The sequence below is a fragment of the Pseudorasbora parva genome, chromosome 1 (genome assembly GCF_024679245.1).
Source record: "Pseudorasbora parva isolate DD20220531a chromosome 1, ASM2467924v1, whole genome shotgun sequence".
In the NCBI taxonomy this organism is placed as follows: Eukaryota; Metazoa; Chordata; class Actinopteri; order Cypriniformes; family Gobionidae; genus Pseudorasbora; species Pseudorasbora parva.
The window spans coordinates 29,056,581-29,082,989 of record NC_090172.1 but is presented as its reverse complement, the minus strand read 5'-3'; the positions used below and the strand labels follow the sequence as shown (position 1 = coordinate 29,082,989).

Genomic DNA, 26,409 nt, shown 5'->3' with positions numbered 1-26,409 from the left:
TAGTAACAGATAATTGTTCTCATTGTTAAAATCAATAATGAAGATGTTTGATATGTACATCTAATATTCATTAAATATTTATTTTAAAAAAACGAAATAATTAAAACACAAGCATACAACTTCAAGCATCTTATTGGGTCGTTTCACTTGAAAATCTGCAGATCTCGAAAATAATTAATATCACTACAACCTCGTGTTGTACAGTTTAGGTAGAATAAATTGCAAGCAATCCTCCAAAATCTTAAATTAGAACATCAGAAAAAAACATGTAGAACATAAAGTAAAGGGATAAATAATTACAAAAAGGATGTCATTAGAAGTTCTTTCTCTACGTCGTCTTCTAGCGGTGGCAGGTGTTTCTAGCTGATGTCACTTTCCACGGTCACATGACCTACAGTGAGTCACGTGATCGGCGCTCCATTCTCGCCATTTTGAGTCCAGAGTGAAGCACTTTTACACCCCAGGAATAAAAGCAGCGCATCACGGGCACCGAGGCCAAAGATCAGACACAACTGCCGCATCAGTAAGTAGCGCTCGGATGGTTGTGACAGTCGCATGACTCTGAGCTGTTTATTAAACGACACAGTTCCTTTTTACAGCTCATGTTAAAGTGCATGTGTGTGCTGCTGTTGTCAGAAACGTCCTGCCCCTTTCTCACGTTGCGTCTCCACGGTTATCACGGACACCATGTTCTCAAACACACAAACACTCTCTCTGCTAAACTTAAGCTCAACTATCTCACATCGATTGACTGAGATTGATTTGCATGTGTCGAGTATCTGTGTCTTTAAACATCCGTCAAATCGTCATATCATAGACATACACTATATTTTTTTGGCCTTTGATTGTTACTTGTTACAAACCTATAATATAATCTGAATATATATATATACACAATTCTGCACTTATGTGTGAAAATGAAAAATGTGTCCGTGAAAGTAAGTTAGGTCCAGTGTTGTATTGGACCCCTTTAACTTTTATTGTACAGAAGAAAAAAGAAGGTGCATACAAAGCTTTCCTTGTTTTCAATTACTGTGGAATAATTGCATGTGTTTACTTGTTCACATGTGTTCATAATCCACGTGTCTTTGTTTTGATTCAGAGTAATTCTCTATTACTTCCTTTTAACTAGGTCAAAATGCAGAAGTGCTATAAGGAAATGTCTTAAAAGTTGAAGAAAGTGAAAAATTCACTTTTAGATTAGGTCACTCGGGTATCAAAATATTCCAAAAGCGATGTCTGTCATTATTGCAAACAATATTAATTGTATAAACACCATAGTACTGGTGCATAGCTGTAAACTATTACTGCATATATTTAATGGCCATGAAGAGTGTATTGAGAGGGGGCATATATTGACTGCATAGCCTTTTTCACTAATGGTTAAACTCATCTTTCCATTTAAAGAAAAATTATAAAAGTGCTATTTGTTCATTCACAAAAATAAATAAAAGAAAGTAAAAATCCCTTATTTAACAAAATGTCAATGCACTTACCTAAGAAATGGCTGTCCAATTGCAGAAATGTTGATTTAAGGTTCCTTTTTTTATTTTACTTGAAACTGGGTTTAATTAAAAGGTACATGGGCTTAATGGGTACACGTACACCCATTCATTTTCGATTCCAGCCTGAGTTTTGATAAGCAGATTAGCGCTATGGTAAAAAGCAGTTTCTTTCAACTTCGATCTGTTCCTAAAATTAAGATGATGCTATCAAAGAGAGACCTTGAAACTGTCCTTCATGCATTTATCACCTCAAAGTTGGACTACTGTAATTCGATGACCTGGGTTTGCCTTATTCAGTTGTAAATGGTTTGCAAATGGTTCAGAATGCAGCAGCCAGACTACTGACTGTCCCTAAAAAGCATCAGCACATCACTCCTGTGCTAGCCTCACTCCATTGGCTAACGGTTAGGTCCCAAATTGATTTAAAAAAGTAGCTTTTTGTTTTTAAAGCCCTGCTTGCACCTCAGTATATTAGTGATCTTCTTGTTATGTACAATGTGTTATGTACAACAAGTTCTCTGTTGCGGCTTCTCGACTCTGGGACTGTCTTTCTCTTAATATTAGATTTTCTCCCTCTGTTGCTAACTTGCTACTTTTAAAGCATCCTTAACAACTCATTTATATTTATGTTTTAACTGATGGTGTAAATATTTTCCCATGTGCTCTCAATGTTTATATCTAATGTGTAATTTAGTTTTGATTTGTTTTGATCAAAACAAATTAAATTTGATTAGTTTTGATGTTTTAAATGTGCTTTATAAATCAATAAACTAAACTAATTAGCATAATAATAGCATAACATAATACACTCATTTGTGAAACTAATACAATTATGTAAATGTAATCATACTGTAATACACATATGATATTGTATAGTATGCCGGCCATTATCACTAACTTTGACAGGTAGTGCTTGGTGGTATGACCAAAAATCTGTATCAGTATTTTTTAAAGATTCTGGCGGTTTCATTTTCAATGTACATCACTGTATTTTGTTCTTTTCATGACTAGACCTTCATATAAGTTTAGAATGCCATAGTTTACTGTCATGAGTGCATACTACATAGAATATAAAAAACATTGTAATGTCAAATACAAATTTACTTCATCAATCAAAAAATAAATTAGAAAACTAACAATTTAATTAAACCTAAGTGTATTATTTGATTACTTGAAGGGTTAGTTCACCCAAAAATGAAACTGATGTCATTAATGACTCACCCTAATGTCGCAAGACCTCCGTTCTTTCTTCAGAACACAGTTTAAGATATTTTATATTTAGTCCGAGAGCGTATCCAAGTGTATGCACACTATACTGTCCATGTCCAGAAAGGGAATAGAAACATCATCAAAGTAGTCCATATGTGACATCAGTGGGTTAATTAGAATCTCTTGAAGCATCAAAAATACATTTTGGTCCAAAAATCACAAAAACTACTACTTTATTCAACATTGTCTTCTCTTCCTTGTTTGTGTTCAATCCTCAAATAAAGATTCAAATGGTTATGAATCAGTGAATCGATCAATGATTAAGATCGCCAGTGTCAGGTCATTTCAGCGGTTTGACACGCGATCCGAATCATTGATCGATTCACTGATTCACAACTGTTTGAATCTTTATTTGAGGTTTGAACACAAACAGAAGAGAAGACAATGCTGAATAAAGTCGTAGTTTTTGTGATTTTTGGACCAAAATGTATTTTTGATGCTTCAAGAGATTCTACTTAACCAACTGATGTCACATATGGACTACTTTGATGATGTTTTTATTCCCTTTCTGGACATGGACAGTATAGTGTGCATACATTTGGAAACGCTCTCGGACTAAATATAAAATATATTTAACTGTGTTCTGATGATGAACGGAGGTCTTACGGGTGTGGAACGACATTAGGGTGAGTCATTGATGACATCAATTTCATTTTTGGGTGAACTAACCCTTTAAGTGTAATCAAATAAAAATGTATTAATTCTTTCCTGTTATTTTTGGCAATTTTGTTCAAATTAAAACAAAGTAGTAAAATATGTGTAATATTTCTTAAAAGATAATGTCTTAATAAATTGTATGATAAACATTTTAAGAATACATTTTTGCTGTTCAATAGGAATATAATTTAAATTCATAATTTCAAGCTAGACCAAACTTTTATTTTTGCAGGTTATAATGAAGAAGACCTTTACATTTCTGTTTTAATAAACTATTATTATTATTATTATTATTATTATTATTATTATTATTATTATTATTATTATTATTAATTACTTCTACTTGAAGCACACTACAGTGCAATGGCAAATAATTCTTATAATTTTAAGTTAAACAAACTTTAACAGAGCAAAGTGTTTTCTGCTTCAGATTCAGAAACCACTTAATCTGCCATCCAAAAAAAAAAAAGTCTGAATTACTATGCAGTAACTAGTGCATGATATTTATAGGTATGTGACGTAATGGCTATTCTTGTAAATGTATATGGAGGACCTCTGCCACTGTACACACAGAAAGCTAATCGTCTTAAAATCAGTAGTGGACAAAGTACACAAATCAAGTACTTGAGTAACAGTACCCTAATATAAAATTACTCCAATAAATGTATTAATTAAAAAATATATTTTTGCTTAAAAAGCAAAACAATACTTATTGATTAATGCTTATTTATTTTGCAGTTCTATATACTCCATCCTACTGGTTATATTGTGGACATACTGATATATTAGGCTTAAATAGGATACAGCTCAGTCTGAAATCATTATCAATTATGAAGCACTAGACAATAAGGACGATTATACAGGCACTTTGATATTCAAATAAGAAAACGTTATATTTCATTACCAAAATGTTTAAAGGAGCAATGTGAAATATTTATTAGGCTCTAGAAATAACATACAATATGTATAACTATGTTTTCATTGGTGTATAAAAACCTTGCATAATAATTTACTGATTTTCTGAATATACATATATGCAGAAAGTGCATAGCCCAACTTGATCGCAGAAGAGAAAGCGATTTTAACCCTCCAAAATCTAATAAGCCATGTCTGGAAGTAATTTGGATTTTGGTCGGTAGGAGGTAAAATTGTTGAGCCGTGAGATAAAGTTGTATACAAGCCAAGTAAGATACAGTTATCATACCATGCCTCATTTTATTTAACGTTAAACAGAAACATTATTAAAGTGTAGGCTACTGTACTGACTGAATAGATATTGCATGAATAAAGGATAAATGCACTACTTCCACTGTTTTCTATTATTTACCGTTTCATGTCAAGGAAAAGTTCCATGTTTACCACAGCACAGCTTGCTCGGAGCGTGCAATATGCTGTAAAACTTCAATTAATATTAATAATATTTGTTTCAATCACTGAATGAAGCCTGCTAGATTTGGGACAAAAGTCGCAATCTTAGCTTGCACAAAACTCTTGATCAGCACTCAAAGTTTGTTCATTTAAACCGCTATGTGCAGAGAGCGTGAGCTGAGGGCGAGAGACATTGAGGTCTGCGGTCTTGGCCATTAGTTGATTTACTTGATTTTGTGTGTAAGTAATACGTTGTCAAATATGTTTAAACTTAAATAGACTACCTATACAAGTAGTTATGTCTCTTTGTATTAATTTGTCCTGTTATTGATGTAATGCGCGTCATTGACGAAATGCGCACCCAGATGTTCGAATAGTTTGAATATTCGTGTTTTTTTAGAGGAAATATTTGAACAATCTTAACAACTTCACTCTTAGAAGAAAAGGTTCTATCGGTTCTATTCTAATATATTAATATTAATTGATTATTGAGGCAACAGTCATAGCATTTTTTTTGGATAAGAAATCCATTTTTTTGCAGTGTTCTATTTAGAACCGTTTTTAAGTGCCAAAAGGGTCCTTTTTTTATCATTATAGAACCCTTTTAGCATAAAAGTGTATAGAGAGTATACTCAACTATACTTCTATATGTAACCTTTTAAGGGTTCAACGTAGCGCTTATAGAACCTTTTCTTCTAAGAGTACTAACTATTAATAATCTGTAATTAGGGGATTATTGAGGCAAAAGTCATAGCTAATAGTTAGTTTTTAGTGAGATTTGGACCCTAATCTAAAGTATGACCAAAGCACTATATTATGCTTTGGAATGCAGTGAAATAAATGTTTACCAAAATAAAAAAATACTTTGTTGCTGTCCACCACTGCTTAAAACATTCTCCAATGCCGCATTTCTGAACTTTTATTCAGTTGAAAGTTGCTGTTTCATTCATATTTTGTTTTTTTTTACTTTTTAGGAATGGATGACAGCAGTGGTGTGGCTGTCATAGTACCTCACTCTAGAGGCCAGCAGGATACAGTCTTCATTCCAGACAGACGACTTCATGATGGAGAGGACCAGCAAAGACAGCAGCAAAAGCAGGCTGCTGACTCTCTTATCCAGGTCATTGAGAAGCTCAGCAAGATTGTGGAGAAGAGGCCCAGAAGATGCACTGTCTCTGGGAAAAAGAGACCCTTGATGACCTGTGCATCGGTACCAGTTCCAGACAGCAGTGACTGCACTGAAGGGGCCACACCTTGTAAGAGACTCAGAGAGCAACGGGAAAAGCGCTCAGTACCCAGCAGCTTGCTTGGGCACGAGTTCAAACAGGAACCTTCAAGTCAGGGCACTCGGACAGTTACATGTTACCAGTGCAGTATGTGCCGATTTATCTCTCCTACATTGGAGCTGTTGAAAGAGCATCTGCTGCAGCATGACGAGCAGCACAGTGAGCTCATCCTCATGTGCTCAGAATGCCAGTTCACTTCAAACCTTCAAGAGGAGCTGGTGGCACATGTAAGACTCCACCTGGAGGAGGGCGATCATGCCAGACGCATCCTAGATGAGCAGGGCACAGTGTTGGCAAGGAATGTTCACCAAAGGATGGAAGTTTTGAAGGCAAGCAACTTGGAATCAGAGAAGACATCTACGTCGAAGAAATGGTACAGATATGAGCAGGGTAGGTACTGTTGTCTTATCTGCAATTATGAATGTAGGCAGCAGCGCAATTTGAAGACCCATGCATGGAAACACGCTGGTCTGGTTGACTGCTCATACCCAATATTTGAAGACGAGACAGACTGTCCTGATATTTTACAAAGGTCCAGTCCTCCTTCAGTTCCAGCAGGTAAAGAGGATACCATTGTAGTGCTTGCTGCAGTTGGAGGAAAACCGCAGACGATGCATGGCACCTCCAGCCTCCAGCTAGATCTGTGTGCCTCACAAAAAGCCAAGTCTCATGGGGAGACGACACCTTTGAAAACAGTGGAGAGCAAATTGCCAGTGATTAGTCACATTTTTTCTATTAAAGACCCAGATGAGCCCTTGGTGGAGGTCCAGGTGACACCAGAAGCCCAAATGGAGCTGGAGTTGGAGACTGAGAGTCAACAGGCAAGCTCAGACAGCCTCCTGTCCTCTGCGCAGAAGATTATCAGCTGCAGCGGCAACAGTGCCGGCCACGTCAACGTCATTGTGGAACGTCTTCCTTGTGCTGAGGAACCGGTGTCAAGCAAACCTTTGCTCCTCAGCCCAGAGGTAGGAGGAGACAAAACCCTTCTTGCCTCTGAGGAACCAGAGTTAGAGAGCCAACATCACCCTGTATACTATAAACAAAAGGAGGAGGTTGTGATCACCTGGAATGGAGAAGATCAACAACAGGAGGAGGAGACGGTGTCTTCGAGATCTCCCTCAGATGAAAATGTGCCACCAGTTCGGAGAAGGACTTACTCAGAGTCACTTCGGCTGCATTCTTTAGCAGCCGAGGTACTGGTGGCCATGCCCATGAGGGCCCCTGAGCTTAGCAAAACTACTGTGAAAGGTATTCATGACCTGAATATGCAAAGCCCTGACACAGGCCAGAAAATTCTAGAGATTGCTGACACTGCCAACCCTAAGGTGTCCTCAGGAGAGCTTACCGGTGCCATTGGAGAGCCAGCTGCTCTGCTAAACCTTGGCCTCCAGAGTTCAAAAGATTCTCGAGATGTACTGGTCGAGGGTCCCTCCAAAGCCGGCATTAGCATGTCTCTTTTGACAGTCATTGAGCGACTGCAAGAGCGTTCTGACCAAAACACTTCAGATGAAGACATTCTAAAGGAGTTGCAGGACAATGCCCAAAGCCAACATTCAGGTGGAGTTCCTGGGGGTGTTTCTGTGCCTGGTGAAGTTTCCTCTACAGACGGTCTAGTGGAATATATAGCTGGGAGCGAGAGGCCCTACCGCTGTCGACTGTGCCTGTACAGCAGTGGAAACAAGGGCTACATCAAGCAGCACCTACGTGTGCATAGACAGAGAGAGCCCTACCAGTGCCCTATCTGTGAGCATATAGCCTGTGACAGCAAGGACCTGGAGCGTCATATGATCCACCACTTCAAGCCCCGCATGTACAGCTGCAAACAATGCACAGAGAGGTTTTACTACAAGGTGAGGAGAGAAACAAACCTGTCTGGTGAAAATAACCATTACAAAAGTTACTTTATTCCAATGTGCCTTTTAAAGTAAAGAACAGTGTTGGACGTATGTTATTGTTATTAAAACATTTGATTCACTTAATTCGTGTTCATATTATAATATATTGTATACTATATGCGGTAACACATTAGTATGGGGAACACATATTCACTATAAACTACAACTTTTGCCTCAATAAACTCCTAATTTACTGCTTATTAATAGTTAGTAAGGTAGTTTTTGTAACATTTAAGTTTAGGTATTAGGTAGGATTAAAGCTACACTGTGTAACTTTTTTAGTTTATTCTTAGCTAAAAACACTTAGTTCTTTAAAAAATATATGTGCTCATTAATGTATGTTTACTTCTTTCACGTAATAAAGTATTCTCGTAAGTTTATAATATGCTATTGAAAATCGCCATGTTGGCCCTCCATCTTGAAAGTACATTAGCCAAATAGGGACTTACCCATAAAATCAACCCTTTCGGGTTTCAACACTCGATGGCACCCTGTCGAATGTGAAGAGGGGGATTGCTATGTTAATCTTGGACTAAATCGGCCACCGTAGGAGTTAAAATGAAATCGGAATTGAGAGGAACTGAAACTAATATTCACTGGATGGTCATATACCTTTTCACCGCTAGATGGGGGAAAATATCACAGTATAGCTTTAACGGATGTAGAATAAGGTCATGCAGAATAAGGCATTAATATGTGCTTTATAAGTTCTAATAAACAGCCAATATCCTAGTAATATGCATGCTAATAAGCAACTAGTTAATAGTTAATAACTGAACCTTAAAATAAAGTGTTACCCTATATACTATATTATTTGAGTCCAACCTGGGGTGTGTTTGGGTCAGTAAAAGCAACAGCTGTATATGTATATGTATGTATATATATATATATATATATATATATATATATATATATATATATAAATATACATACACACGCACACACATATAAACACTGACACAAACACTGGCTGTTTATTAGAACTTATAAAGCACATATTAATGCCTTATTCTGCATGACCTTATTCTACATCCCTTAATCCTACATAAACTTAAATGCTACAAAAACTACCTATATATATATATATATATATATATATATATATATATATATATATATATATATATATATATATATATATATGAATGATATTTTGGAAGATTTTTTTTTTTTAAATCTTCCAAAATATCATCTTTTGTGTTGCAGAGAAGAAATGCAAGCATACAGGTTTGAAACAACATGTGACCATAATTATTTAACAGGACTGAATGCTTGAAGTACTATTTTATAGGTGGTATTCTTTTGAGAAACAAATTTGTTTGATTATAGTAATAGATCAAAAGCAAATTCCCATTTACTGTTTATGTTGGTTTCCATTTTGAATTGACATCTTAAAATAGACTACAAACATAATCTTCTTGTTTTCAGCTTGTATTGAATTATCTATGCATTTCCTGCTAGGCAATATACATTTAAGCAGGTCTCAACTGTTCTGAGTGGGGAGCAAGTATTAATTTTAGTCCATGTAGATTGGCATAATGGCTTTCTAATATTGGAGTGCACTGCTCTCCCTTCCACTGCTGCTTTATTAATAAACGTCCTCCTTATGAAGCACTGATGATGGTTTTATAAATACCTTATTCAGAGTCAGCTGAGGAACCACGAGCGAGATGGGCATGGGATAGACGACATCAGCAACACACAGACCCACGTCACTGAAAGCACAGCAATCGCTGAAGAATCAACCAAGATGTCTGATGAGCGTGAGAATGAAATGACCTTCAGCACCACACAACAAAACAAAAATTGTTCACAACTGAGTATAGTCCTTATAAAAGTACAGATGCTTTTTTTCTTTCTATATTATGACATACTGAGTAACAAATTACAAAAAAAAGTAGGCTGGCTTGGTTTCATCTATTGGTCATTGAATGGATTTCGAGATGTGAATGTTGCACTCAAAAAAAAATGAATGCAAACTTGCAGTCATTTGTGGAGGGGTGGGAATTAAATAGTTGAAATGATTGGAGAATTCTGGCATGCATCCTTTTTTTTTTTTTACTTGTAGCTCGAGTTGACATTTTAATTAAAAATAAAATGTACAATATAATATATGTAACACAACATGCATGTGCAAAATGTAAAATTACAAATAATGAGTGATTATCATTTACCCCTTTTCCATCAACTCGTGGTACTTGTGGGTTTTTGAGACTTGAAAACTTGGAGACTTTTTAAAATATGTGTGTGTATTTCTCTTTCTTGCTCAGATTCGGTCGGCGAGCAAAGCATTTTCAAATGCGACGTGTGCGACTACACCAGCTCCACGTATGTTGGGGTGCGCAACCACAGACGAATCCACAACTCTGATAAACCATACAGGTTTGTTTTTCACCCATTGTCATTGTCTATAAGGATAAATGTTTAGAAATACACATTTATCACATTTTTACACATTTATATAATGTAAATAATACATTACAAAAGGAGAACACATCAGAAAGCATCAGATGTCTTTGGCTGGAAATGAAAGCATTACCAGTTATCACCACAAGGGTGCAGTGGTGCTCAGGATAAGTCTTTGCTGCCTGCACTCATTGTTTAAAGGCATTATGCTGAAAACATACAAGAACTATGTTCGCTTTAATGCAAGCGCACATACATAAACCTGATCACATGCAAGCTCACATAAACACCTCAAGGTCCCTTTATGGTCTCTTTGTGTATGCTGACATGTCTTGCTTCAGTTCTGCTCATCCCATGATCATTTCAAACAGCTTCTGAGAGAGAAGGTCCTTTTAACACAGCTGCAGGATCCATTCAAGGTCTGCGATGTATTGCATTTGCCGCAAGCAGCCTCTCTACAAATGCACTTTCAATGGTCTTCAAACGAAGTCCTTTAAGCGTTCAAACACACAGCCGCATACACAAAACGCAAATTACTGTGCAGAACACAACGGCTGACCCCACTTGACAGGCGCTCCAGAAGGTCTCTTTTCTTGTGCTGCTTAAATTGTTCATCCTGTGCCAAATGACCCCTGTAGGTGCTGCAGCTGTGATTTCGCCACAACTAATATGAATAGCCTGAAGAGCCACATGAAAAGACATCCACAGGAACACCAAGCCATGCAGCTGCTGGAGCAGTACAGGTGAGAAGCAAACACTTTGAAAGAGCTGGTGTACAGAACTTGACTGTAGGTAGAGATGGGTGATGATCTTTATTCTGCATTACAGATGCTCGCTGTGTGGGTACGTGTGCAGCCACCCACCATCTCTCAAATCCCACATGTGGAAACATGCTGGCGATCAGAATTACAACTATGAGCAAGTCAACAAAGCCATCAATGAAGCCATTTCTCAGAGTAGCCGGTAGGAAAGACCTTTTTAATATAGATCGTTTTGTGTGAATTTTGTTGTTCTTGTTGTTGTTTACTTTAGACTAAGGCTTGATTTAGCTTTAAAAAAAAACAGTTTTAGACAATATTTGATATCTTAATATTTATGTGTTTGCTCTGAAATTCATAGGGAATTACACTTGTGCATGTATGTATGTATGTATGTGTGTGTGAATTAATAATAAGTTATATGAAGTTAATCCAATCATAAATAAAAAATTGTCGAAAAACACGATCAGGTTTACACAAAATGCCGAACATGTAATTTCTGTCAAACACCCCGTCTATAAAACATATTTTGTGTATATTGCCATGAAAATAGCCACATATGCTGATATGGCAATACAAATAAACAAATAACAAGGAAAATTATATTTAACAAATTTAGGTTTGTGGTCTAAAAATAATAATAATTCCATTATTCCTATAATGCATTTTTATACATTATTCATGACTAATTAATTAATGATTAATATAATAACATTTAAAAATACCATGGTTACAGTTAGTGTTAATACAGTAAATCCATGGTAAAAGTTGGTGATTTGTGGATCGAAAAGTGCTCTAACTTTAATAATGGTATTGTGATTGGTCCGTGTGTACACTCCTGCTCTTATCTTGTCCTGCGATATTGATTTGGCCGAGCTGATAAATGGTCAGTGCGTTTCAAATGAGTAGCACCATTTCTTTCTGCTTTTGGAGCTTTGCTGTTTTATGTTTCTCATACGCAGCATAATTGGCAGTTCATAATTTAAGAGAGTTGAGCGACTTTGTAGTTGCACCAGTGCAACCTCTAAACATTTTTAGTAGTACTGGCATGAAAAACATGTTTTGAATCTTTAATCTGAGTTTTGAATAATTGAATTGAAATGGACAGTTTGAAACTGATTCACAGAACTAAATTAAACTCGCCAAACTTTTTTTGCTTCTGAAGTTTAAATCTGAGAGCTGTGCTTTAAAACCTACCTGTCTTAAAGCTCTCATACGCAAGATGGTGGAAGTAATTAAATGGCACGTACTGTAAAAAAAAAAATCGTAAAAAGACGGTAAATGACTGGCAGCTACGGCTGCCAAACAAAAACCATAAAATTAAAGTAAAATATCTTAATTCAAATAAAGTGCAAAAACAATAATTTTACAGAAATTTACATTAAAAGTTTTAGTGAAAACACTGTTATTTTACAGATTTGTCCTTGTTTAAATTCAGATATTTTACTTTCATTTTACAGTTTTTGTTTGGCAGCCGTAGCTGCCGGTCATTTACCATTATTTTTATTTATTTTTTAACCATTTTTTAATACAGTTTTAAACTGTTATTCTACAGATTTTCTTTGTTTAAATTAAGATGTTTTACTTTAATTTTATGGTTTTTGTTTGGCAGCCATAGCTGCCAGTCATTTTACCTTTTTTATGATTTTTTTTTGTGTAAAACTGTTCTTTTACAGATTTTACCTAGATTATAATGATCAAACACCCTCAATAAAGTGACAGTACAAAAATTCTGCAGAATAACAGTTATTTTACAGATTATTGCAATAAGAAAACATTCAATAATGTGTTAAAGCATGCTCAAGATTGTAAATTTACAGTTTTATTTTGGAAGACAACATGCAGTCTTACAACAATACAATATAATACATTTAATATTTAAAATACAGATAACAGTTGAACAGTTTCATCAAATTTTTAAAGGTGAATGAAATATTCTCAATTTCAAACTGAAAAAAATACAAAACTGACAAGATTGTCACTTTCACTATTTATTCTAAAACTTGTATTATTCAGATGTACATTTATGTAAACAAATTCTTCACAAACAATTCCTCAGTAATAAAAGTCAAGATTTTATTACAGATTATTTTACATACATTTGTATGTAATTTAAGAAAACAGAAAAAATACTGTATAAATAATGCAGTAATTTCCCTGTATAAAAAAAATAGAATTACTGTAATTTGTCATTGATGATATAATTCGTAAAATAACAGTCAATTTTTTTATTTACAAATATTTTTTGTAATTTTACATTAATTTGTATGTAATTTATGAAAACAGAAAAATACTGTATAAATAATAGTGATTTTCCTGTATAAAAAAATTAGAATTACTGTAATTTGTCATTAATGATATAATCCCTAAAATAACAGTACATTTTTTATTTACAGATATTGTTTGTAATTTTACATTAATTTGTATGTAATTTATGAAAACCGAAAAATACTGTATAAATAATACAGTAATTCCCTGTATAAAAAAGAGAATTACTGTAATTTGTCATTAATGATAAAATCCTTAAAATAATGGTTGTTATTAATTTACAGATATTGTCTGTAATTTTACATGAATTTGTATGTTATTTATGAAATAAGTAAAATACTGTATAAATAGTGATTTTCCTGTATAAAAAATGAGAATTACTGTAATTTGTCATGAATGATATAATCCCTAAAATAACAGTAAAATTGTTTATTTTCAGATAATGTTTGGAATTTTACATAGTTATAAACGTAATTCAACGTTACAAGAAAATACTGTAAAATTTTTATTTTCAATTGTTATTTTCCATAAAATTAGGATTCTTTTTTACAGTGTGGCCTTGTAGTGATGTAACGGCCTTACTAACGACATTTCATATTTTTTTGGTTTGTTTCCTGGTTTTAAGATCTCCTACGACGCCTCTGAATTCAACACCTGAGACTAGAATGGAGCGTCCATATATTGTCTTGACTAGAAAAGACAAACAGTCACCTGAGTTGGCTTCTGCTTCAGGTGGGCAAGAAGGCAACCCCATGAGGACATTGTCCACCAGGGAGCAGGCCGGCGAGGCTGTAGCGTGGCGGAGCGGCTCGGGGCAGACGCGGGCAGGTATGGAATACTGTATGCTGCTCTTTTGCTGCTGTATCTGTGGCTTTGAGTCCACCAGTAAAGAGCAGCTGATGGAGCACATGAAGCAGCATGAGGGAGATCTGATCAGCATCATACTGAGCAAGGAGCAGCAGGGAAACCAGCCCACAGAGACCAGTAGCAGCCAGTGACACATACTGTTCTTGTATCATTTTTGAATGGACAAGCACCATGCACAATTTCAGAACTTTCTTTTGTTTTCTATCACTCTACCTTTGTATTGATGTCACAGTTAGGTTCCGTTACTGTTATTGACCATGGACGTGATTTCAGCAAAGTGCAGTCAACTAGGTATCAAATGAAATGTAATTTACTAATTCAGCAGAGGAAAGTAACTTTTGTTGCGAGTTATGCAAGTGACGAATTTCAAAGGCATTGTATACCTCATCTGTTCAGAACATACATTGTAGAATCCACACATGATGAAAATGAGGCAGCTTCTCTTGTTCACTGTAATATTATTTATATCTATATTTCTTATGTACGTTTACCTTTAAGGCAGCATTTGTCATGCTGTATTTGAGTATAGAGAGACAGATTTCTTTCTTGCTGTCTATGTGTCAGTGTTTGCATTGATATTTATCAAACTAATTTATTTTATATGCATGTTCCCCTCCGTTATGTTCATACAAATTAGAAAATTTGTTTCTAGTTATGGTCTCTTTTTTTGGTGCTATTGGTCTTGCGCTCAGAAATGAGTGAAAGAAGTCATCTTTGGGAATGTATCTTATATAATGAATTTAAATGTTCTCATTAAAACAAGAGGCATATAAAATTGGCCCCCATTTAAAAATTAACTATTAGAGACTTGCAGCAGAATATAACTACAAATATGTATAGATTATTGTTATTATTATTGTACACATATCCATATCAAGCTATTGCAAAGTTAAAATGCCAAAACTTGAAGACATGTCTCACTCTTATATATCCTTCAATTTTTTATGAGTAGGTTATTGTATTTATAGTTTTTTTCCGCTTCGCTTATTTTTTTTTTCCCTTCTTCTACTGTGATGGTAAAAAAAAAAAAATACAATTCATAACTTGGTCATGGGTTTAAAATGAGATCTATCCAGAAAAAGTAGTAGTAGGGTTATTGGGTTGTCACAATACCAGCTATATCTGGCTATCGTGGGATCACGATGTCAAGTAGTACCACGTTCTCTCTATTATTGTGTGAATCCGTCGTTATTGCAGAGGCTGTTCTGTTGTATTGATAACAGTTCACACAAAGTCATTGTCATAATATACTGATTATTCTTATTAATAATGTAATATCGTTAGTATAATATAGTTTTGAACATGTTTTTTTTTCACTTTCACACAGCATTGCAGTGCAGTTTTTACAGAAACTCAAGGGAGACTTTTATAAAGCCAAAGCTTGAATTTTGAAGTTTACTTAAAAGTTATCCACCTTTTTACTACACCTCTTGGCCGTTTTCGCGCATTATGGGTGTTAAATTGTAAACAATCAGTGAAATTTGCTTTAATTAAAAAAAAGAAAACAAGAAAAATACCTGGTCACAAATAGATGACATTGTTCTTCCATTGCTATACATAATTAGCCTGACAAGCCAGACCCACATCAAGATGTTTGGTCTGGAAACTCACCATTGACAGGACTCAATCCGAGGGCGGGATAAACGGTTGTCTTTCAAACTCCCTCTGCACGCGATAGGATAGCGCTACAACCAACCAGAGCAACGAAGGTGAAACAGAGCTTGTTGATAGATTAAACATACGCCGTATCCGGTCGGCAAAACTCCGAACACATCTTCCCTTTTCAAGAATGACTTCAGTGCCGTTATTTGTTCTTTTCTCAGAGAAAAGCTTAACTCCAAGTCTTCCAGAGTCGTGGTCAAAGCTGATTTGAAAGACCGCCATTCGCCAGTTTCTGTGTTTACTCGAAGCACGCAAATGCAACTCGGCCGTCGTCAATATGGCCCCGCCCACCGACTCTATACACGATGTGATTGGCCTGGCAAGAGTTAGGCGAATTACAGCTCAGAAGGGTATTGAGAGTTGCTAGACGACCCTCGCGGGCAGATTAAATTTGCTACCGCTAGGGTGCGTCTAGATTTTAAGGCTAATACATAATATATATTTGTTTAAAAAAAATGTTTAAAAGCATTTGCATGAATAAGCCAAAGAATGACAGAAAAAAACTTGTGTTAATTGCATTAATTTATTGCGTTAAGGCTTGTTCACACCGGGACGATTATCGCATGTGCTTTTTGCCGACGTTTCATGACTAAACAAAGGCCACTAATGTGAGTGCGCACAATGACGTACAAAGTGGCAGGCATAAGTCTCTCTTTTTTCTTTTCTTTTTTTACACCTCAGGTTCATTTTTCTGGTTTGACGTGGCATGTTAAAAACTGGCCGACTAATGAGATTTCATGAGATTGTTCATGTGCCTGGAGCTGCTGAAGTTACAGTAAAACACGACTTGTTGGCACTCAAGCACAAAAACGGTCTTACTGAGCACACATTGATACCTTAGAAGATGATAATGAAGAAGAAGTAGGTAGACGAAGATGCAACGTGGCAAGATGAATGTAGAACTGCTGGTCTCTGGTGTCTGAACACAAATTTATGATAAACACCATATCGACCACAAAAAACTCAATAAAATGGAATTATGGAGAGGAATTGCAGATCTAATGTGATTTGATGTTGTCTGCCTATCATCAGACCAAGCTCAATTTAAGATTGAACATTGGTCTGGGGAGTCTGCTCTGTATTTTCTTCAGCACAAGAGGTGTGATAAACTAGCATTATTCAAATGACTCCGTATGCAATTGGTTAGTCCTTCAACCAGTCAGACCTCAAGGCGTGATTAACGGGCAATGACCCATCGCTTCTCTGTCAGTCATCGCGTTAAACCCGCCAATAGCGCACCAGGTGGATAAGCCAGTCTGTGATTGGTTCCTGCAAAAGTGTAACAGAAGCAGTATAAATTAATGTACATGTTTCCAGACTGAGTTGCTGGTGGAAATCAAATCGCCGGCAGATCAGGCTGGGTTTACCCAGTCTAGATTTGATGGTGAGTTTAAATCGAATCCTATTTGATCCTGCAATCAAAACAACAGCACCATCTACTGTCAGGGAGTGAATTTGCATGTTCACTTGGCACATATCGGCAGTGAAAATCGCATGTGTATAAATACAAAGACGTGACGAAACACATCTTGAGAAATCCTGGGGACAAGTGTGCGATAATCATCCCGGTGTGCACAAGGCTTTAAACTGAAAAAAAAGGCATGCGTTTACATTGACAGCACTAAATAAAATACCAAGCGTTGCGCTATTCTCATGACGTCTGAACATTAAACTAGAAGGACATTTTATAGCTCATTCAGTTAAACTGATGGATAATGAGTATTTGTAAATTATTTGTTTTAGTCTTTTTGAATGGAAGTTCCCCAACCAGAAGTATCACCCATAATTCAAAAGGCAGTAGGCTTGTTAGGAAAAAGGTGGATATCATCAGTAATGAGAGTGTGCATTTCAAACAAGCCCAGAAATTCTACGTTCTTACTGCAGGCAATATCAGATTCAAATGTGAACTGGTTACGGTCTGCCGTAACTTCGCTGCTGTATTCCATATTCACAGAGTGACCAAAGGACTACAAGTATGTCAAATCTTTGGTGGGACTCCCATCAGTGCAGAATTGAGACGAATGTTGATCTATAGCAGAGGTGGGAAATGTTGATCCTGGAGGGCCACTCTCTTGCAGAGTTTGCAAACACTCACCTGCCTGCAACTTTAGTAATCTTGAAGACCTTGATTAGCTTCAGGTGTGTTTGATTAGGGTTGGAGCTGAACTCTGCGGGACACTGGCCCTCCAGGATCAACATTCCCCAACCATGAATTCTGATATGGTTCAGACTGAAGTCGCATTGCAAAACATCTAACCTGTTTGTTTTGATTTAGTACCACATAGGAAAGTGGCCCAAATCAGAATAAAAAAGATCAGATTACATGTGGTTTGTGCTGTTCACAGTATTATGAGAAAAAGAGAAGAAAAAAGATCAGTCACATAATAGCAACAAATGGATTTGGCCCAGTTTTACCTGCAGTCCGAACATAGCCTAAAGTCCATCAAACGTGCCACGTGAGGTGCTTGTGCGGATTGCTTTCACGTTGTTTTATTTCACATGGCTAATTATTATTATTTTTTTGGCGTATTAATGCTTCTGAAGGACGGTTTTTAGCCGTTAGATGCCCTGAAGTAAAATACATGCCAATACTGAATATGAGCCATGGGTGCTACTGCACAACTCAATTCAGCTCAAGTGCATCACACTATGTTGGAACACCGGCAGTATTTTGAGGCTTGGGCATCGTGATGCGACCATAGCACCGGTATACTGTGCAACCCTAGTAGTTGAGATTTTTTTCTTCATCACTACCTCAGATTTACTACTTTTTGTCCCCTGCTTTTTTGCCCTTGGCTTTGATCTTTGATTTGAGGTCCCTCAGTGTGACTTTATATGGAGCATATTTTCCAAGGAATGATTTGCATACATTTAATGTTTGTATGTCAACAGTCTAAAATGCAAAATTAGCATGATTAAAAGGGCATCCATAATTCATGCAGGCTTCACACTGCCCAGTGTATCAGAGAAATTAACTCTTAGGAATTAAATAATAGGAATTTACATACAGGATTATTACGATCTGAACTTAATGTACTAATTTACAATTCAAAATGCAAGTGTCACATAAATAGTAACTTGGTCTGCATACAAATCGTTAGCATATGCATCATAATTAAAATAGATAGGAAACATTCACCTTTATTGAAATTGCTTTTTCACTTTAATTCAATGTTGCCACATTAACATCTGTTGTGTATTTGTTTCAGAGGATGTGTCTTATAGTTTGTGCGCACAATGCACACTTGGTTTTCAAGTAATGTTATCAAAGAGATACTGAACTTCCTAGAAAATTCATGTTGTTTTCCAGCCGCGTTTCATTTCCTGTATCACTCTGCTGATGTAATGGTATTATCCATTTTCTTTTCTCTGTCTGTGAGCAGGAACTGCCAGATAACCTGTACACATTGTATTCCAACAATCTTCTTTATTTGGAATCCTAGCCGTTGTTTCTCACATTTCTTCCTAGAACAATTGCAATACATCTGTAATGTATTTTTTTCTAAAGATATACAATAGGTTTCAAATAATCAGCATCTGCGTTACTTGTTTCACAAGATTTGGTAATCATTAGGACAGCCTCTCAGCCACAAGTGTGCCTTCCATTTCAACAACCTCATATTTATTGGAGCTTCAGTCAAGTTCAGAAATATACCATAAATCTTAAGACGAGTATACCAAGTGCGTTGGCATCTTGGAGTTTGTATAATGTGCCCTCAAATTTGTGTATTGTATTCGGTCACATGGTACTGTAAAGCGGTTTTGTATGTGACTTGTATGTTTGTGTGTGCGTGTGTGTATATGTGTGTATATAAATACATACATACATACATACACACTGTAGAAAACTGACATTTTTTTAGAGGAATTCTATTTTTTAAAACTTGTATAAACACTACAGAAAGAAAAGAATCAAAAGGAAAGCAACTGAATCAAAAAGGACCTTTGACTCGCCAAACTGCATCAACAAGGGGTCTTTACTATGTGTAAGGGAGCGGTTGGCATTCGAAACTACAAACAAGCACATTGTGTTACATGCTTTCATGCCAAAGGTGAGAAAAATCAAACAAATAAACCTTCTCAATTTAACAGTCTAAAGGCCTCTCAGTGCTGTTTTCCTTTTTAAGCACAGAGGTCCAAAAGGGCCCTTTTTTGATATTAGTGTTCCGTTCACAATTATTTATTTGTGCTTTTGAAACTGTAATGTTATGATTTTTGCCAGTGTATTTTTGGTTATAAAGAATGTGAACAACAGTCATCTGAATGTGTCTTTATTTGGTCTTCAGTGTTAGCAAAAGCAATGCTCTATCCAAAAAACTCGAACTATCAGCTACATTAAACAAAATGCACATTTTGTCCTGAAATTCATCCTACATTAAATGTGACAAACAATTCAGGCAAAAACTAGGGCCTGTACAATTGAAGCCGATTTAGCTGGCTAGCCAGCTTTGTGCCAATAATCCTGGGTTTTAGGTACCATTAAAGTGGTTTGGCTTTTAGCTGGGTTTATCTCGAGTAACATGCGCTCCATGCTAACCTGCTCCGGAGCAGTTTATGCCCTGGATAAGAGATCTCAAACTCAAATTGGACCAATCAGCTGTGAGCAGTTACACACTTCTGATGCAATAAAGTCACTCCCCCTGTTTCTACTCCAAATTAAAGGTCACTACATGGCAAATGGTTTTTAGAGACTAAAGTTTCTGGCTTTTAACAATGCTTATTTATATTAATAATAATTTTGAATTATTTAGATATTTGTGTCATTATACCCTTAATCAGTTACTTACACGTATATCATTTTTAGTTAACCAGCACTTAGTTAAAATAAATATAAATAATTAATAAATAAATAAAGCTATAAAAATGACTACATGTGAGTTTAAATGTTTAATTCTCTCTTTATATCAACTAAACTAACTTCATGACTTTTACTTGCACTGATGTATGCTATTTTCTTGAAGTTGTACTCTTTTATAAAAAGCTCTTTTCTTCTTGCTGTGTAAATTTGTTTAAATTCTTAATATTTTTCAATCATGTAATAATCTGCAGAAGAGAGAAATGAATCTCTGCTTCTCTCGTGAGAAGTGAATCTCAGTTCCACTGATCTATAGCGTGTGATTGGCTGTTCACTACTGATGTCACAGCTAAACTCCTGAACTCAGGATCAAAGCCTGAGTTGACAGAGAAAGCTGATGATCAGTATCATGGGACCAACAAAGCCTGAATTGATTGGTTTGGTTTTGTCAACTCGAAACTAGTCCTGTAACCCTGAGTTTGTTTAAGCATAATGGTACATGCCCCAGGCGTGAAAATGTTCTTATGCAAGTGGTAATATTATTTATATAATATTTATAATATTATTTATACAATTATTACTATATGTTAAACCAATATTAAATGCACAAATGAGCATAATTTTATAATTACGTCCCTGAAATTGTATTGACATTTTCCTTTTTTTATTGAGCAGAGCATACAATATGATAATTGGTTCCTTGCCACTGTCGCCTTTGGCTTGGCTTGCTCAGTTGGGGACACTACAATTATGATCAAAGTTATTCAACTAATTATACAAATACAATTTATGAATTAGGTTTTAATTAATTCTATAAACTATAATACAGATCTGCCAACATTGTCGCTATATGATAAATTAAAATAAGCTGATAACATCACTGTTTTCTGCAGAACAACTGCACAGCCAAATCTAATTTTGTTTCAATATTATCCTGTTTGACACTGTGAAGCTGCTTTGACACAATCGTGATTGTAAAAGCGCTATATAAATAAAGTTGATTGATTGATTGAATAGAACGAATGACATACACACATACAAGGGGGGAAAGGACAGCAAAACTTCTAAGGTGAATTCAGTTTGATTGGGACACTTTTTGTCATTGAGATGACTTGAAAAATGTGTCCCAATCACCCTGAATTTACCCTAGATAGTAATGTGTATAGGTACAGTGATACATTTTAGCAATAGGTTAATCATTATTTACATATGTCTAGTATTTTTTTCTTGTAGTGTAACAGAGGGGGAAAATGTGCATAAATATAAATGCACTGAGTGGTGAAGATAATTTAAGATGATAATATCTGGGCTATATAATATTTTAGGCCAATCATCACAGCAGTCGCAGATTCGCATTACTCTCTAGGTTTGGCAGCCACTCCTCCATCAGCAAATATAAATACTTCCATTGTGCAAAGATGAGAGTAGGGACCACTGGCAGAGGTGGCAATTGGAGTGGCAAACCAAAAGCTGGACAGACAGTATATGTATATACCAACAACAGTATATAGTATTAAATTGAGGCATCAACTCGCCAGCTAGTTTTTATCAGGATGAGAAAAGTGGACTGCAGATTGTGATACACTTGTATAATGTGTCTCTTTAATTATATGGTCTCTTAATGGATGTAGGTATATATATATAAAAGCCGATAAATACTGTTTCGGTTTCTCACAGAAACCGATTGTTTCGTGTCTTAAAGGTGCACTATGCAACTTTCCGCCCACTGGAGGGCTCCTTCTAAACAAAGGCATAGTTTGATGACGCCAAGTGTGAGCGCAGTATCTTGGGGCATGTGGTCTTCACCTCACAGCCGGTGGAAAATAGGACTCAGGTAGGTAGAAATCATGTTCATGAAGGCGGTTATTAACGTTACTGTAGTATGAAGCAGAGCAGGACCGAGTGTTGTGGAGCTGACCGAGTGTTGTGGAGCCACTGGAGCGACTGTTACACAAATACCCGCCTCGCGAACACCTGGACTTTTATCATGACGGGACGGGACACAGTCGCCGGGCGTCTAGCTCAGCTGCACTTTTTCCGCTCTTCCGGTTATGATTATGAGGTAATGCAGCTCTTTTTATCATATTAGATACATTTAAGTGTGTTGAAAATGATGTTATGACGTTACTCCGTGCGTTCACTTGTTCACACTGCTAAGAGTGAAGCGCTCCTGCCAAATAAAACACGAAACCGAGGGTAGCGCAGATATGACGCAATTGACAGGCGACTTCCTCAGAGGCTATGCTGAAACGTCCCGGTCCTTAGTTAAAATAGCAATTTTCTCACAATTTACAAATAGTTGGAAACATTTGGGATATTGTAGGTACTCAAATGAACAAAATATATAACACTGGCCTAGTGGTTTTTGGATATTTTACTGCAAAAATACTACATAGTGCACCTTTAAAACATCAATGGATCTTCACGAGCCACAGGGTTTAATATGGATTCATATGTCTATGTGTTTTTTACTCTCATAGTGAAAATACCCATAGAAATGCATTATATGAGGTTGGAGTTAAAAATCTTCATTTGTGTTCTACTGAAAAAACAAACACCTACATTTTGGATGCCCTAGTAAGGGTAAGCAGATAAACATCACATTTTCATTTTTGGTTGAACTATTACTTTAAACGGTAAAATGCTGTAAAGTGACTCTCAGAGCTGCTCTGGAGATGACGTTTCTGCATTCATGTCCTCACTCCTGAGATGGCAGAGATGGAAATCGACTGAATTGGCTGAATCGACTCTAAAGCGTAATCGATAGATTGAGCTGGAGCTTAATGAAATTTAGATCAGATTGAAAAGTGAACTGAACTGATTGAAGTTTCTGAACTTAAATGTTCTAGTCATCATAACTTCACTTAAGTTTTCTGAACTTAAATGTTCTAGTCATCATAACTTCACTTAAGTTTTCTGAACTTAAATGTTCTAGTCATCATAACTTTACTTCAGTTTTCTGAACTTAAATGTTCTAGTCATCATAACTTTACTTCAGTTTTCTGAACTTAAATGTTCTAGTCATCATAACTTCACTTCAGTTTTCTGAACTTAAATGTTCTAGTCATCATAACTTTACTTCAGTTTTCTGAACTTAAATGTTCTAGTCATCATAACTTCACTTCAGTTTTCTGAACTTAAATGTTCTAGTCATCATAACTTCACTTCAGTTTTCTGAACTTAAATGTTCTAGTCATCATAACTTCACTTCAGTTTTCTGAACTTAAATGTTCTAGTCATCATAACTTCACTTCAGTTTTCTGAACTTAAATGTTCTAGTCATCATAACTTCACTTTAGTTGGTTGCAAAGCTGCTTTAATAAGTATTAATTGCATTACTATATTGATTTGTAAATTACATTTGATTTAGAATAAAACCTATAGCAAATTAAAATCACAGCAACACATATCAGTACACATTTATATTTATTGCAAAAACAAACACCAAAAACAACCACACAAAAGGTCTGAAATGTCCTTTCTTCAGAAAATTGCAAAAAGAAACGGCACAGACTGTTAAACACCTCTGATTTGGCTTTAAACCATTTTAATTTAAACTTAATTTAAGTTCATTTTAATTAACAATGTGTAAGCTCTCAAGCTTCAGTACATTTATCAATGAGCATAAACAGCACATATGCACCAGTGTTACCTCACTGCATTTTTTCAGCTTTGCAGCTCTCCCCAACCATTAAACCTAGATTAAAAATAAAAATAAAATAAAAAGTTGGATAACCTCATAGCTCGAGCCCAAACAGTGTGGCAAAGGCATTTAGGGCATCTTCTAGATCCATGACCACAATCTCCGTCTAGTATGACATCCACATCCACAACATCATCTGGGAAGGCACTATCATGTCTGATGTCCTCACTCATGGTCAAGATGCCCTACATTAACCCCATGAACAATGTCTCTCTCATCATCATCTGGCTGGAAAAAAATGAGACACAGATACAAATTTTAAGTGGTGCTGTCATAAAATATTTATTCAAACATACATTAAATACTAAAGAACAGCAATACAATAACTATGCAATATAGTAAATATACTTTTTCTAGCAGACAGAATATTTTTTCTGAGGTAAATGTGACATGACATTGCTTAAAAGCTATTTATTGACGTTTATTAACGTTTGCGCAGTTGAAACACTGCGATTACATGAGACAATACAGATTTCATACATTGTACTGTATCTTTAAACATATTCTCTGATGTTCATACATGTTTATTTCATGCTGTATCTACTAGTAAAGTGCAATATTCAAATGCAAAAAAGCAACAAAAACAACATTTAAAACCACTGTCATATTAAAGGGTTAGTTCACCCAAAAGTGAGAATTAGCCCATGATTTACTCACCCTCAAGCCATCCTAGGTGTATTACATTCTTGTTTCATATCGTTCATTCACTTGGCCAAATAAAAAATGTGCTTGTCCGGAAAAAAGTTCAATATTTTTTTGTTTTTCCGTGCGTGTGTGCGTTGTAAATATAATTTATTCTGAAGCAATATTCTCCCCAGTGTTCAATCAGCTTTGACATATTTAAATATGCATATTTGTGATTTTTTAAAAAAATATTGAATCATTTGAAATGTAGGATATTTTTACCTTTTATAAAGGGAATTTTCCCCCTAATCTTATTAAATAAAGGCTCTGCTTCAGGTTTCATTCTATATTGTTAAATTTGATCAATACATTAAATTAAAATTTACCAATCAATGTTACCAATCAAATAAAATAATTTACACTGAAAAATCACAACTACATTAAATAATGTTTTGAGATTTGTAGTTTTGAATAGACAAATACAAATGTTAGAAAGTATGTTTAAACATGAAACTAAACCTCCAGTAGGTGGCAGCAGGTGGCCGTCTTAATGAGTGAGCCATTGATTCGTTCATTCAAACGATTCATTCAAACACTGTTCAGTTGCTGTGAGACGCGTTACGGTTCTGCTGTGAACGATTTTCGCTGCTGAAATAGAACAAACACACTCAATATTGCATCTAAAATGTAAGTGACTAAGTGAATGTTAATGTAATGTTTATGGAACCGTCATATGAAATCAGAGTCACTTTCTGTCGTGATTGTATTCAGGAAACAGCTTAAATGGCTCTAGTGTTGTAATTTCTCCTCGAGAGGCTGCACGAGTGTCAACAGCGCAAACTTGTTATCGTCATTTCATCATATATTACTATCCACTATCGATCGCCACTTACACTAAATTAATGCACAATCATTCTTGCATTTTGGTGATTCGCTAACGTTAGTTTATTTTTTGTTTTAATCAGGCCCTTGTCCATCGGGCAAGTAAAATTCTCTTTCACTTGTCCCAGACAAGCGTTAATGTCGAGCCCTGAATCAGTTATATTAAAAAAAGTTCTGGCTAATCCAAAAATTATAAATGGCAGTGAATGGCTGCCCAAATTTTGAAGCCCAGAAAAAAAGTGCATCTATCCCAGGGCTCGACATTAACGCTTGTGGATTTTTTGAAGGGACAAGTGAAAGAGAATTTTACTTGCCCGATGGACCTGATTAAAACAAAAAATAGCTAGCGAATCACCAAAATGCAAGAATGATTGCATTAATTTAGTGTAAGTGGCGATTGATAGTGGATAATAATATATAATGAACTGACGATAACAAGGTCGCGCTGTTGACACTCGTGCAGC

The 26,409-nt window shown here is 35.7% G+C and overlaps 1 protein-coding gene across 1 annotated transcript; it reads left to right on the top strand.

Annotated features, from left to right (window-relative positions):
* The first annotated feature begins 361 nt into the window (after positions 1 to 361).
* On the top strand, positions 362 to 20,199 carry znf507 (zinc finger protein 507). The gene is made up of 7 exons (XM_067437607.1): positions 362 to 523; positions 5,774 to 7,935; positions 9,626 to 9,743; positions 10,251 to 10,362; positions 11,025 to 11,129; positions 11,215 to 11,349; positions 14,038 to 20,199. Exons 2-7 carry the CDS (start codon positions 5,776 to 5,778, stop codon positions 14,408 to 14,410), a joined length of 3,003 nt encoding a protein of 1,000 aa, XP_067293708.1. The 5' UTR covers positions 362 to 523; positions 5,774 to 5,775; the 3' UTR covers positions 14,411 to 20,199.
* The last annotated feature ends 6,210 nt before the right edge of the window (positions 20,200 to 26,409 follow it).